The 16066-nt window shown below is 45.7% G+C and overlaps 1 protein-coding gene across 3 annotated transcripts in view; it reads left to right on the top strand.

Annotated features, from left to right (window-relative positions):
• Hr38 (Hormone receptor-like in 38) overlaps window positions 1-16066 on the top strand; it is a 31918-nt gene that overhangs the window by 13620 nt on the left and 2232 nt on the right. For all 3 annotated transcript variants that reach the window (XM_034322587.2, XM_034322588.2, XM_034322589.2), the window contains exons 2-7: window positions 11585-11808; window positions 13444-13673; window positions 13792-14289; window positions 14382-14712; window positions 14795-15103; window positions 15579-15813. In XM_034322587.2, coding sequence (XP_034178478.1) covers window positions 11585-11808; window positions 13444-13673; window positions 13792-14289; window positions 14382-14712; window positions 14795-15103; window positions 15579-15813 — 1827 coding nt within the window. The remainder of the gene's footprint in view (window positions 1-11584; window positions 11809-13443; window positions 13674-13791; window positions 14290-14381; window positions 14713-14794; window positions 15104-15578; window positions 15814-16066) is intronic.

Below are 16066 nucleotides of genomic sequence, written 5' to 3'. Positions count from 1 at the left end.
GTCTTCGCCTAGGGGCGCTGGTTATTCGCAAAAAAATCCATCGACGTATTAATTGGCTTGCGGGTAGGTTGGTCACGGCTTAAACGTTTCACGCAAGGCGTTTCGTTGGTTGAAAAAGAGCCGGTGTTAAGATTGCGAATGAAAAGTCTTAGACTCTCACGCCCGGTCACGATGATTGCCCACGTGTGCCGCTTAGATTTCGTAATAAAATTGCGGCCGCGACTATAATTTGCCTGGCGATGCACTGAGCCTTTTATCTGCTCGCATTCATCGCGTTACGATCGTGTCAGATGGGCTTGAACTACGGTCCGACCGTCTGCATTGTGCTGAACGATGATTATCTTACGGTTTAAGCTCTCCCAGCGCTGACAGAGCTGGCGTCGAGCTGTTAAATATTTCGTTCGACGCGTCAACTTGATGGGAACGATGTTTTCTATGGGATCTACAAGGTTTAACACCTTCACAAACGGTCGTCGAAAGTACAGAGGTTAAGAGTTGAAAGCTAGGGTAGGTTCAACTTCTAACCACTGAGTTTCTAAAGTTAGGAATTACATTTTTCGATTCCACGCATAAAGTTTAATAGTATCGTGTCCTTTGAAACAAAGTTTAACCTAAATATTTAATTATTTCATTGCATCAAAGTCAATGCGATATTCAGCGTTTCCAGGAAGACATTTACTGAATAACAAGTACCTCGATCCTTAAACCGGATAACAAGTAATCAACATTGCAGCTAAGTGTTTCATTCCTGTATGCAAACTCCTGTCAGCCATGGTGTTACGTTATTAAGACACGCGTATCAAATTTCCCAATAATTACACCGATGGCCTCTTATCGCCTTACAATGGTCTACATCGACCTGTGTTTATCGCGTTACACGGTGCCGGAAGAATTCATCGGTGACAGATCGAACGCCCTGTCTGCATTTCTGATTACCGATTGTCTTTTGTATCAGCATCCCGTAAAGGATCATACGTCCAAGTACATTGAAACGTATCACGTATGGGTAGGTACGTGTTTGCCACTTACTTGCCGTCCCTGCAATTACTCCCTCGTGGCGATTTAACGTATCATTAGCGTGAGTTACGTGAGCAAACACGTTCGAGAGGTTGCTAACGTTCAAGTATCTCGTTACTTAGCTTCGGCTCATGCCGAGAATTGTACTTTTAATTTTATGAAAAAGTTATTCTCTTGCTTTATTTCCCTCCAACTGGACTCTGAAACTTATGAGTCTCAAAGTAGCGAAGGATCGGCTTTAAAAATTTTGGTTAAAGAGATTGGTCGTGGCAGAAGAGATTGGAAATTTCGAATTCACGAGTCGTTGACCGGCGAGCATCAAATAAGAAAGTACGAAATCGTACTTCCGATAGGCGCATCTCTACGTTTCGAATTGTACGTAGCCAAACATCGAGGATCGATGAATATTTATGCGGGTGCGTGTGCGGAGGCAGAGAAGGGTGTAGGCGGATCGGGGAGACGAGACAAAGAAGAAACAATCCATGGGAATTGCTCGGCCCTTGAAGCATGTTCCGTCTCGCGTAGTGTGCGAGCGATTTGTTCAAGCGAGCGTGCGAGCGATTCCTCGCCGCGGGCGGTGTAGAAAGCTGGATAGGATTAAGGTACCTATTACGATATTCGTTGGATTACGTCTACCTGTTCCTCGATTTCCGCACTCGAATTTGCCTAGATCGGCAGATGATATTCCTCCCGATGCTGGATAGCTCTCGAATCGTATCGTGAAAGCTGTTCCTCGCTTATATAAACCGTAATAATAAAATAATTAAACGAATTATGTATTCCTTCGTCGTAAGGAATACCTGTCTCCATCGATTTGTAATTTCAGGTGAATTTTATCTAATGAATATTTATCGAACACTTTAGTATTCTTGATTAGATACTGTTAATGGAATCATTTGAAATAGAATCAATGAAATGTATCCCGTTTTCTTGTATATAATTATTTAGAAATTCACATTACGGAACGAAGAGATTGAATTTTGAGACTGTTGTATTGAAACATTCTTAGCAATGGGTTGACGTAACTCGGGACAGTGTTTTTAATTCTACAGTTAAACTGATTAGTAAGTGTGAATAGATTGAATGACAGCTGGACAAGAAAATAATTGCCCGTAGCGCGGATGAGCGGTGAAGAATAGAGGTTTGGAACGCGTGTCTGACTAGTTGCTACTCATTCTACTACTGTCATTATAGATACGATTATCATAAGCCAGGCACATTGAGATCTAACGTTGCTGTATATCATTCTATCCAACAATGAAGGCTCTTTACTTTCCTTTTCCAATTATTAATACATCGGTCAAGATCGTGTCTAGAGCTGTTCAACCCTCAGGCATTCAAATGAAAACGAGGGCCCTTAGATATTTCTGTTAATTAAATTTCGAATTCAAAGACAGGACTTTTCTATGCGGGCTTTTCTTTTTACCAAGTCTCAGGCACGTGCCTATTTTGCCCAGGGGTAAACACAGCCCTGCATCCGGTTCTGTCGGTTCGAACCGATTCCACGTTTGGCCGCTTTCTAGTCTCCGCATTATCACATCTATCCTTAAAGCCGTCGCGCAACCAGTCGGTGCAAAAAGGCGTGAGGCGATTTCAATTACGGTATCAAACGAGCAGCACCATTTTCTCAGGCACGGAGCCCCATTAGAAAATAGCATCGGATGGAAAAAGCAGCCGGCTTAATCGATCTTTGATCGCTTAATCGAGCGTACCGATGCTACCGGCTTGCGACATCCGACAAGTAGAACCAGACTCGCGGAGGAGAATCAAGAAAGGCCTTCGAGCGTCTCTTCCTTCGCGTACGCTTTTTACCGTGCATCGTCGATCCATCTCGTCCCATTCCGTATCGCCATATGCGGCCTCGGCGCGTTTTATTTTTCCCCGGGTCCATCGGGAATGGCAATCGTGCCGTCTATCTTGTCTTCGTCTCGTCTCGTTTCGCGCGGACGACCATTAGCGACGACGAATTTTTAATCGACGCAGAATCGCACGGATTCAACGGTTGAACACGGAATCCGTCGAGGTTCGATGGAGGATGAAACGTCGAGAGAGAAGATCGCGAGGACCGATACACGCGGCGAGCGTTTCCCACGAAGCGTTTCTTCGTGGCTGGAGATTGGCCGCGCTGCAGGTAATACCGCCGCGAAGAAACCTGTCCGACAAAGTTTCTTTCCGATCGAACACATACGCTTTAGCCTAAGTGACCCTATTAGTCGGCGGTTATCTTCCTCGTGACGGGCCCCGCGTACACGCGGTGACCCCGGTAAATCCTTTCTCTTCGACGTGTCGACCGATTGCTGCCTCCTCTCGCGAATCCTCGCTGCAAGGTGGCAAGTCTTCCTCGCGCTGTGTCGCGGCTATCTCATCTGCCCGCGCGGAAATGTCTTGCGTCGAGTAGGGCTCGTTTGCGACCCCCACGATTAAAGATACGTACTTGAAAAATACGTTGGAAATTTCTTCTTCTATCAGGAGACATTCATACTTTTCGATATACCTGTCGAGATCATCGCAAAAAGACATTGCTCGGATAGAGACATTCAACGAACGCAGGCAAAAAAGGAATTCCATTCTCGGCGTTGATCGTTCAATTTTCACGAATTACAGCCGCGGAACATTGTCTTCGACGGAGATAAAGATAGAAGGAAGAAAAAGTCGAAACCCCCCGCGATCAAGCGGCGTGAGAGGCGTCTTGATGAAGCGCGATTACAGCCTCGTACGGCGTTGATTGAATCGATAGGGATCTCGTCGGCGCTTTTTCAAGTCGTCCATTCGCGACAGAACTCCTGGGGATCCGCGCTGTCCCACGACGACGGGCACCGTTGCATGTTCCAGCTGTCGACGTGCAGTTTGCTCGAACCTACAGGATCGGGTAATTGACGGAACGATTCGCACTCCGCAGCCTTTGATGATCGTCACTCGGATAAATCCTCGCGCGTGCCACACGGTGGCATACAAACTGACGCCTCTTTTTTCGCCTCAAACGCCGCTTCGTACACCGATTACACAATCAATCAGTGTATGTTTTGCACGTTGCACAACTACTCGGACGCTTTGAAATTCAAATTAGAATTACGATGGGCGAATTTAGATCGAGTCGGTCTAATTTTAATTAGAATATTGCACAGAATTCTTCATTCAATAATGGAACTATCGGTGAGAATTCGGGCGGATAAGTGGATGGTAGATGGATTGAGAAGCGATCAGACATTACGACATCGCGCGGACCTCGTAGAAAGCCCGCGCAATAAATATTTCTCGCGTCTCCTCAACAAGCCAAGCCGAAGGCCCGATCGCGTGGTAAACATTAATTGGCTTGACAAGGAACTTCTCTGAACAACCAGGAACCCAATGCTGTCAGTGTTCTCCGATTGAAATTCGTTCTCGCATCGAATTTGATGAAAGTACTTACATCGTTCCTGGTGCGTACATCACCGGTGTCCGTCTGCCCGGCGAGAGTGAGAGGACGAGCAACCGGTACCGTACACCGCGACGGGGAAAGGAGACACCTCGACACGAATACAGAGAAGAAGCACGCAGACACGTGGAGTTTCTGGCCGGGAATGTGGAATCACGGTTTTTCGAAGGCGAATTCGCGAATGGTTAGTGTGCACGCACCCACGTGTCGCATTTTATCGCGAAGAACGACGAGCCCGTGGTTGTCCTTGGGTTTCGCGACGCAGGAACGCTCGAGGACGCTCGTTGGTCGCGCGGAACGATGCGTTTTATTTCTGGAAATCGATGGGTTAACGCGTGACAATCGTAAATTACCGGTCGTCTCCTATGCTCGTTCGATGTCGAAGGTGTCTCGATGATCGTTCAAACGCAATATTCGCGTGCTGTTCGTCAGGGTATTACGTAAACGATGGAATGTATGTGAAAATGAAGACGATCGTTCATAAATCAGTCACGGTTTTATCATCGGTAGAAATTCAGAAGGATCTGTCCGATCGTGACAAAACTTAGCCTCTTATGTGAAGTCGAGAGTAAAATGATCGAATTTACGCTTCGCGTGTTTCGCTGTCGATTACTTTTCATTAAACCACGTGAAACGTGGTAGCGGACGCGTGCCGGCAGAAAGTAATTTATGAATATTCAAGCAGAGGTCCACCGAGTGTCTTGTTTCTAGCTCAGACCGACTAGTTTCGAGGCGTGCAAAGTGGTCTGGGCAGTTTGATTGCAATTAAGACCGGTCGAACCTGCCAGAGCGGACGCGTCAAATGTGGCCTCTTGCATAACTGTCCACCGCGATTTCGCAGGGATGCGCGAGACGTTCATCTCGTAATACGCTAATCTCTCCTCTGTTTTCCGTTATTAAAGCAGACGAGCGGAAAGTGATCGAGCAACTTCGTCGAGGCTCTTTTTTACCTTCCTAAGCGCACAATTTTTTCTTCCAACGGTCGTTAAAAACACTCAATAGCGTTTTAATTAAACCACTGAAGGTTCAAGGAAAGACGTACACCAATGAAACTGGAAATAATTTTAAATTCATTAGTGTAAAACCTTTTTTGAAACATACTGTATATATTAGCATCGAAATCACGATTTCGCATAACTGATCTCGTGAACTGTCACCTATTTTTTATTCTTTTTATCAAGTACCGCGTCTGAGGAAGACTTTTTTCATTTTTAATTAGTGTTTTACATTCCGTACTTAATACATATTCTGACGACAATGTAATTAATGAACTACATATTAGAATTCAAATGATTTTTTTTATATTTAAATCTGCATCGTAATCAATAAGTATACCAAGTAGCAGTGTTTCTCATAATGATGCTTCATTTTAACATGAGTTATTTAGGAGAAATTTTTATTTTTCAAAAATACCTCCTTGGCAATGTTAAAAAATAAATGAAATTCAAGGTAAAAACAAAAATTTGGGAAAAACCACGACACGTCGCCGGAGAGCTCGACGCATGTCAAGGCACGTGCCTCACGCTGCTCTACTCGCGTTCTCTCTCGTCTGCTTCTCTCTTCGTCTACGAAGAGGAGCCAAAGGATCGATATAAAGAGCATGGAGCACGCATGCGAGGATCAGGATATGGGTGGAGCCGTTTCGTTCAGCCATTTTGCGTGATACGCCATTCGGTTCGCCATATGAATCTATTCGACGACAATTTTTACTAAAGTGTACACTTGCGAGCAAAACAATCTTCTCCAAAAAAAATAATTTTCCCTGGCCCCACCCAAGTTAATTTAACTAAAAATTATATTATTTTCTTCTCTAAATTAGGATTTAAAAAATTCCTGTTTCCCCTTTATCGCCATTTTCCCTATGGAATCCCCATACGACTGCAAGTGTAAATCTCCACGTGCCTTGTAAAATCTGACGAAATTACGTCGAATTTCACAAGCAGATGCGCTACTGGAAACATAATTGCAACGTCGACGGCGAGCGGCTCCGGCTGGTTTTCTATTTGCTTATTCTTTCATCCGAGGTATGCGTGATGATTGCTTACGCGACGCCTAGAAAAAGTTGCTTACATCGTACCTTGTGTCTTTTTTTTCATATTCCACTGATGGATGGAGAGAAAAAGTCAGGAGGAATCTGTGCACGATTGTAAATTGCGCGTTTGAGTAATCGTGTTTGTTCTTAGTTTCCAGGTCAAACGGTTCCTCGTAAAATATCGCGCTCTGTAATTATGCTATCGCGTTTTTCTACCCGTTGATTTATGCACAACACCTTTTCTCTTGTTCACGAATCATCGATAATTTAACGACGTGCTAGGCTACAGTCGAACGTCTGCGCAATCACACGGTAAGCGTTGATTTATTTTTTTTTAACCGGAAGCTCTACGGCCAAAACTTTCGCCTCTGCAAGGTGTTTCTTAAAATGGCGATCCTGATGGATCCTAATGAATCCGAACGATCCCCTGGCGGCTTTGCATCACGGCCGAAGGTACCTTAGGCCACGGGAAACAACGTCGCTGCGGATACTTTCTCCTATCGTACGATTAGCAATCGGGGATATCCAAAAGTCATTAAACTCCATGAGAACGAGTATTTTTATCCCATCCGCTTAACAGGATCCCTTGCACTTTCTGACAATCAAAAACCGTTTAACTTTCTCTCGAAAATCAAAGACACTAAATTCTCATTATCACACGAAGAAAAATCGCGATCGTAGGGCAAAGGTGGTGGGACATCTGGTATTATCCGTACGAAGGAAAGGAGGTAGGAAACCTCCTGAGCGAGGCCTCGAAGCGTGTCGAAGCGCAGTCAGAGCAAGGAATCCTCGTGAACGCGAGTCGTGCTTGCGGCGATTACGAAATTCATTCCATCTCTTCTCTATCCTGGATAATCCTGGCGCGCCATCGAAAAGCCCTAAGCGTCCTGTGTGTGCCACTGAATGCAGCCGGGTCGCATTGCAGCTGCACCCACGAGTCACATCCTTCTCCTCCTCTTTCCTCCTCCTCTTCTTCTTCTTCTTCTTCTCGGTGTCGCGCCACGTATCCTTCCCACTTCTTTATTCTACGGCGCCCGGTTCCACACACGCGTGTGGATACGTGTGTGCATACGCGGTGCACGCCGAGAGAGCAAAGGAGAGTGCTCCGAGCGGAGCTAAGCCGGTCTCACGGTAGTTCTTCGGGGTCAGGGGGCGATATACCTACCTACCTACCTATCAGCCTGGTTGCTCGAGCCTGCGTGTCGCAAGCAGCCTTCTCCGTATCCTCCTTCTCTTTCTCCTCCCTCGTAGCTCCGCGTCGAACCTCTTCTTTCACCTCGTTCGACACCGTAACACCGCACTCTAACCCGGACCACGAGCGACTACAACTTTTGCCAGCCTTTTGTACTCTCCTGCTGCCTTTTATCGGCTCAGGTCAATCCAACGCGAACTAATCTAATCTTTCCAGGGTATCTGGACAATTTGTTTCGCCTCGGTTTCCTGGTCCAACTCGCTCGCTTTCACGGATCCTTGCGTTTTGCTTCAACCAACTCGATAGATTCGGTTTCAGATCGAAATTTTTCGCGGGGAAGATGGATGGGATCCTTGAGAAATGCGCCTTTCTACTATGATTTGCAACCGGCTAATATTTGATAAAACGATTATCGTTGTTGCGAGGTTTTCTTCTTTCGATGCCTTTCTCGAGACCGAAGGTTATCATGACCGAACTTGTTACGAGGCTAGTGATAATTCGATTCTGTTAACGGTCCGATGAATGAATCGCTAATGATCCATGTAGAATGACGGTGTCGGGCTGTTGAAAGGATCGCACGGAAAGATGAGTCAAGATCGGTATACGTTCTCTTGGTGGTAATTCCAATTACAACGTCATTAATCTCCCGCTAAATTCAACGAAGGAGAAAGCTGCACCGGCTTGCATGCGTTGGACCAGTTTTAGACTGCTTGCTACTTGGAAACTTTCAAATTAACTGGTACACTCGCGAGCAAGACAGGTTACTACAGGAAAAATGGTGATGTTCCACGTTCCGGTCTTCTCCATTTTCCTTAAAATAGTCTCCTTTGATCGCAGGTGTACAGCTTTTCTATTACGAAAATAATGAATGAAGTGACTTAACAGCTGATAAATTATTACTAAATAATACCTTTTTGTTTCATAATTGTACGGCAAAATTGAATTTATAAATACATCGTAGACCACCAACGTAGACAACGTGTTAATCCACCGTGGCATTACGTTAATTTTTCTTTCCGATTGAGTAACGAGTATAAATATTGCAAAACGAGGCAACTGAAAGAACCAGTCCAGTGCCAACCAATACAGACTGTCTCCACTTAGCAGTGAAAGGGTTAATTACGATCATCCAGCTGGATGAGACGTCCGACTCGCGTGGGCGAATCGATTGCGAGCTTAAATCGAAGATATCTCGGTATGTGATTATGTGTCTCGTACGGGTCTCAGAAACCACCATCAAGTCCCACTTTCTCTCGCGCGTTCACGCGCGTATCCACCACCTAACGTCCGTTAGGTGTGCCTCTGTTGAAGAATCGATCGATTCAATAGAACGATCCTCGTATCGCGAGGACAACGAAGAAAAGCATCCTCTATAAATAGACATCATCTTTCTCTTTTTCTTTGTACGCGGTTTTCCTCTCACGCGTCACTTTATAGAAAGAAACTTGTTGATATAGGATGAATTATTCATAAAGGATATCGCGGTAAGCGTAAACGTATTCGATCGCGGAAGGAAATAAGAGGCAGAGCAATCGTTGCTGAAAAATTTGCAAAAATTCTTCAAGATAGCTGATTAGCATAGATTGCGGTAAGAGTGTTTCGCAACTTTTGAATTTACAGGATTCCTCAAAGTTACACAACCGAGAGATTCGGTAGCGTTTACCCGATGATCTGCAACAATGCGAGTTTCACCTTCCGTAACGCGGATGCTCATGGGTGCGGTTTCCAAATAACCCGAACGATATGTAAACACCATAACGCAACCGCGCACACGATTACCACGCTTCTTGTGTCAATGTACACTCGCGGTCAAGTCGGATCTCCCTAAAAATCTGAACACTCCGACGACGGACCACGAAGAGAAGCCCAATGTTCCTTTAAAAATTATTCTTCTAATACAAGACTGTTACGCAGAGCAAAAGAGAATCTCAGATATTCCAAAATTCCCTCCTTGTTTCCCTCATCCCCTTTCGCGTCCACTTGATTTTCGCCATAAATGGCGAGGAACGCGGAAGCGAAAGGAGGAGAGGAAAAGGAAGAGTGGTTAATTCATGAGGAGGCATCCGAGAAGGAACGAAGCAAGTGGCGGTGTGCGCCGTGGCTGCACGTGGTGGCACGTGGAGAGGCGTGGTTCGTGGGAGGGCCGTGTATACCGCTGTAATCCACTTGGCACACGCTGTTCGGCTAACCCTACTCTTTCTCGTCCGTTCGCTACCCTACCCTGGGTTACCTCTACCTGTACCCTGCCTACGGTACCGTCGACTAGCGTTACCGAAGTTAATCGAGTCCTTCCGTGCACGTGCACACACGACCGTTCAGGTGCAGCAGCCTGTTGCCTCTAGTATGCGTTCGCGTAGGTGGGATCGGTTCTTCCACTCGCGGCTCTCCTTCACGGATTCGCTATCCGATAGGGTTCATTGTTTCAGAACGAACTATCTTAATTGGCAGCCACCTTGCCTTTCCTTCGACAGGTTACACTTGGCTGAATGTGAGAAAGAGAGGAAGGGAGCGAGTGGGTTACTGCGTTTATGACTTTTCTCCAAGTGGTAACAGCCTCCTGTCTGACCGATCCGGCTGGTCTTGAATTTATGACGATGTAGATTCGACGGAGAGGTGGGTTTGCATTGGATGCCTATCAGCGAGCTCGTTCATACCTCCCTATCGTGTCTAATCGCTTAGCACCATGTACAACCCTTTTGATTAATCCCCGCCACGGTGGCAGCCTGGAGTATGGTTTACGACGTGAAAACCACTGGGTGGTCCGTTTACGCTAGCTGCAGGGAAATTCAATCGAATAAGCGAATTGGGTGACCGTGACTATCTGCGATTCGCATCTTGGCAATCGGTCGAAGGGTGGAAAATATTCGAGAGGGATGAACGCATCTGTTTACTCCGTGTATCTAACATATTTCATGGAATCTATGATTCCTGTAATTTGATATTCAATTTCCACTTTCCAAAGTATAATTCATGTATCTAGAATAATAAGAAGTATTTGTTTAATTTGTTTCACAAAAAGACGAGGCAATCACCGTTCTCGTTGACAGAAACATATCCACCCCCTAGACGTTAGGGATAATATCGCGTAATAATAATCGAGCAAGGGTATGGTGGCCGTCTGTATACTGGGTAGTATTTTAAATGCCAATGATTTCATGTCTCCCCGGGGTGTCGAAGCAACCCTATATAGGACGAACCGCCGACGTCGAGGACCTCAGTCGACGTCGACGATCCAACGACCAATAAGTCGTTCCTAAACAAAGTTCCTCGAAACAAAAGTAACATCGAATTACCAGTGAAAGTGTTTTCTAAATTTCATTGACTGCCAGGCCTAATCCTTGGCCTGGTGGTCGAAACTCGATCGTACTTACCAAAATTCGTTCGATCGCAGAGATGATCACCATGGACGCCAGTCATTCTCAATATCGAAGATATTGTACGTGGTTTGTCGAATAAACATTTCCCAATCACGGTATCATAAATAAACCGACTCGGTTATCCCACGCTTCAGTACTCGCGTCAAAAAGTTTCTTTTCTCATCGAGCATCCCCTTTGTCTCATCTAGACAATGAACGGTTGATTTCAGACTCCACTTTTCAAATCATGTTTTCAATACACCGAGTCTGTAAATACTTCTGTATTGGTGAACGAAAATAAACCAACCAGACGCTATTGATGCCGGAGGAATTTGATATTTGAGGAAATATCCACGTGATTCATAATGTAACACATTCAGCACATATGAAGCCTCAAGGCATCAAACACCGTCGTTTAAATGGTGCCTTAAGGCTTTGAGTAATAAAATCCAGTCAGGCGTTAAAGTAAGCCAAATGCAACCACTGGAATCCAGCTGAAACTTCCAACAGTTAATATACTTTATGTTGATAGGAAACAGTTGCTTTAGGGTGTTTCTTTCGTTCTGTTGCAGGGCAACTCCATTCGCCGAACGGCGACAGCGACAACAGCAACGGTAGCCAGCGTGCTGTGGCTATTACACGGAACGACGTAGATCAGCAACCGCACCGCCAACGGCAGCAACGTCAGGCACCAGCTACCGTTCCAGTTCTCGCCTGTACGAATCACTCGTCACCAACCACGACCACCACCGCGTTCAACGTAGTAGGCTCAAGCATGCTTATTCTCCAGGCACAGGTAAGGGACATTTTTATCGTTCATCAATCTCTATGGCTTACTTGTTTCCTGTCTTTGATATTGTCCAATAAACGTTATGATCCATTTCAAAAATCCTGCTGTGGTGTGTTCTTTTTCCTTTGGAGCCGTCTGTTCGCTATTTTGTCCCCTTTTTTGCCAACAGCTCGTGGTAATCCATCTTTAAAATCCGTACCCAATTAGCCTTGACTTCGGTGATCTTGCGGTTGAGGGTAAATGACTAAGATGACGATTCATTTATCATGTTCTTTTATATTCTTATTAAACTCTCCCCTTTATTATCTATATAAAAAGCACCAAGACTTTACCTCTTATCCCTTTTTACCTAGCTGTTAAGGGTCGACCATGATACCTTTGAAATCGATAATTTTTATATAATAAATAAATTGTTAATTCTTGAAAATAATAAAAATAATATATCTTCAATATCGTTTAATTGGTATGCTCGACGAGCTTCTTTCGATGATTAAACTGTGTTTGCCGGAGACAGTTATCCGGATAATTATCCATCATAGCGGTCGAGCAACGCATGATACTTTCACTATTTCACAGTATCTTATCTGTCCTGGTACTCTTCGAAGTCTAGCTCGACCCGCAACAAGATCTGCCCTCCTACGTTCTCGATCGTCATCTGCATTCGCTTATCGCGCACCATCTGCATTCCTGCCCACGTACCCGGATCTCTACAGTGTCGTCCTACCTGTTTCTACCCCTTCCCCCAGCTGTCAGGCCAGATTTTCCATCTCGGTTTCACTCGTTCGGATCAGCCATTCTCGTTACGCGTAATTAAACGACCAACGGTTTGGTTAGTACAGTTGATACACGAAATTAGCGATCCCAGCTATTGGAGATTCCAAGGGGATGAAAGGGGGTTGGTGTTTTCTGGAGGTCGTTTAGAAGACCGAGAGACTTCGATCGCCTCTCGAGGGAGCGATGAACGAAATGTCAGACCAGAAGCGGAACCAACCTGGCAAATTGAATATCCGTCCCTCATCCTCCCTTCCGCCTTCTGATATCCTTCAGCCCTCCCTTTGCAGACGTTTTCTTCAGAATTTCAAATCAGTGAAATAAAATCTCTAACCACTATCATAATAAAATGATATTTTAAATTAAACTAATGTTGGTCACTATTCATAGAGTACCTTCCGTCATGCGATTGTTATTTATAACATGCATTAATATTGCAAGGTGGAAGGTAACTCGACTATTCGAATCATTGGATGTTGAAGTTGTTATAATTCGTCTTGGATTCGCAAGAAATCTTCGGCTGTCCGTTCAGTTGTAGAGAACACGCGATACAAACCGCCTCGCCAATCCTCTCCGACATCCTCACTGCGCACCTCAACTGTACATCGATGTCTCGACACGGCTCGCAATTGTGGTCGAACAATGTTACCGCCTTGCAGTCGAGTACTTCGATTAGCCGCTCGCGCGGCTCTCCGGAGCTTGTCCGACTTGGTTGGAACAATTGAAAAAAGTGAATAGCTTCTTCGTTCGACCACCGTGCTCTCCTCTAAGGATATCCAACTTCTTACTCCATAATCGTCCTTAGAAATTTTAGTAGGATGATTGAAAATTTTAAACGATCCAGGGGTGAGTTTAACGTGATCTTTTCAGAACCCTTACGGTGACGCTCTGCCGGACTTCTACGACGTCCCTTATCCGGCTACCACGGATACGGGAAGTTTGCCAGGCGAACTTGATCCATTTCCGGAACTACAGCTGGGCAATCACCAAGGAGTGCCGACGGCCGACGATTCGGCTCAGGCACAGCATCATCCGCAAGCTCCACCGCCACCTCCGTCGGCTCCGTCTCTTCCCGAAGACGTCCAAGCCGATTCGCATAGGTACTATTCGTATCAAACTTCCATCAGATTTTCTCAAGATTATCGATCGTCCTCGTTAGCGATAAAAATCATCGTTGACATTTCGCGAGAGACCATTGACATTTCAATCTTGACGCAGCGCGACACCCTTGCCGAGCTTCCAAGAGACCTACACCCAACGGTACACCAGGCAGGAGCTACAGCTCAAAATGGACGACAAGGGAGAGTGTTACGACAACTTGGTATATTCCTGTCCCGCTGACCATTATTCCACCGAGTTCTCGCCCACGTTGTCCTACCACAATCATCAACAACCACCTCAGCAACAGCATCATCATCCCCACCAGCAGCAGCCAGCACCGCCTCCTCAACAGCAACATCATCCTCATCATTACTTCGCCACGGAGACAGCGCCGACACCGACCACCGCCTGTCCTTCCCCGTCGAATCATCGACAGGATTCACCGTACGGTGGGTCCGGAAGCGTGCCCATCGTGTATGGTCAACCACCGACCATCACCGGGGGTGCCATCCCTGTCGCGCCGACGGATATTTGTTCGAGTGTCGACACCGTAGTCGTGGGTACTCCTCAACCACGAAGGCCGTCCTTACCCACGCAGAGATCAGAGTCTGCGAGGTAAAATGACTGAATTCATTTCGGCGAGTAAATCCTGTAAAAAAGGGAACAAATTTTGTTAATCAAAAAGGATCGTGTCTTTTATCGAATAGTAGTGGCAGTACGGAATCGCCGAAAGCACGTGGGGGCAGCGGCAGTACCGGAAGCTCCGTCAATTCTCCTTCGCCCGGAAGCGGGGTCAGCAACGAACGGGCACCACCAAGTCCCAGCCAACTGTGCGCTGTCTGTGGGGACACAGCAGCGTGTCAACACTACGGTGTACGTACCTGTGAAGGTTGCAAGGGCTTCTTCAAAAGGACTGTACAGAAGGGTTCGAAGTACGTCTGCCTTGCCGAGAAAGCTTGCCCCGTTGACAAGCGTCGACGGAACCGTTGCCAATTTTGTCGCTTCCAGAAGTGCCTGATGGTCGGTATGGTGAAAGAGGTAAGATAGAGCAGCACTGTGGATATTAAAAATATAATTGAATTTGATTTTCTCAAATAAGAAGAGTATGTTTGTTCGATAGGTTGTCAGGACGGATTCGTTGAAAGGGCGAAGGGGTAGATTACCCTCGAAGCAAAAATCACCGCAAGAATCACCTCCCAGCCCTCCAGTTTCTTTGATCACAGCTTTGGTACGTGCACATTTAGACACGACGCCTGATCAAGTGAACTTGGATTATACGCAGTACCGACAACCGAGGCCCGGTGATCCACCCATCACGGAAGCGGAAAAGACCCAACAGTTCTACAATCTTCTCACCGCCTCCATCGACGTGATTCGGAATTTCGCCGATAAGATTCCTGGTTTCACGGATCTGGTGCGAGAGGATCAGGTTCGTAAAATATTTTTATTCACCATCGTTATATTTCCATCTGTTGCATGATTCTTTTTTTAATATTGAAAAGAAATTAAAAATATATCGAAGAATTATTAAAATTAAGAATAGATGTAGATCTGTAACACAATGTAAGAAAGGATTAATTCAGGGTGCATTTTCTTATCACTAATTTCCTGCGTCGTTATGCGAGCCAAGTTGTACATATATTGTTTATTATGTATCGACGTCCAGACGATATCCGAGAAGCTCTCATTAAAGAGAGATCGATAGCTTGTACATTTTATAAAAGGTCAATCCTGACGAGCCTACGACATGTCTAATCGACGGTCTGATTGGCCGGTTGTCTAGTAGTCTCGAGACCTCGGTGAAAATAACATTTTCTCGCTAGAAAAATTGTACACGAATCGGACGACTCATAGTGAACAATCCTTTCGTAATTACCGAACTTTTCTGTCCTCCCACCTTGCAGGACTTACTTTTCCAATTAGCCAGTCTGGAATTGTTCGTTCTACGACTGGCGTACCGCACAAAACCAGAGGACACGAAGCTGACGTTCTGCAACGGTGTCGTCCTGGCACTGGAACAATGCGAGCGTAGTTTCGGCGATTGGCTTCACAGCATCCTCGAGTTCTGCAAGGCTCTTCACGCCCTCGACGTAGACATTAGCGCTTTCGCCTGTCTGTGTGCCCTCACGCTCGTTACCGGTAAGTTTTTATCGAAAACCATTATGTCACACGATATAAATAAAGTAATCCCATGATTTTCCTTTTCTTTCGTTTGACGATTCTTCATTACGCGCGCGACCGTCTGCGAAATAAATGATTAATCGAACAGTCGGGTTATTTATTGATACGACGAAAGGAAGTTCGATCGTGCGTCGCACGCGATCCTCTTCGCGCGTTGCATGTGCGTGTTCCTTATTCACCGTTTCGATGTACTATGAATTCGATTGCACGC

This window comes from Osmia lignaria, chromosome 4, assembly GCF_051020975.1.
Source record: "Osmia lignaria lignaria isolate PbOS001 chromosome 4, iyOsmLign1, whole genome shotgun sequence".
NCBI lineage: Eukaryota > Metazoa > Arthropoda > Insecta > Hymenoptera > Megachilidae > Osmia > Osmia lignaria.
Note: the sequence above shows the minus strand (reverse complement) of the source record. Positions and strands in the feature narration are given on the sequence as shown.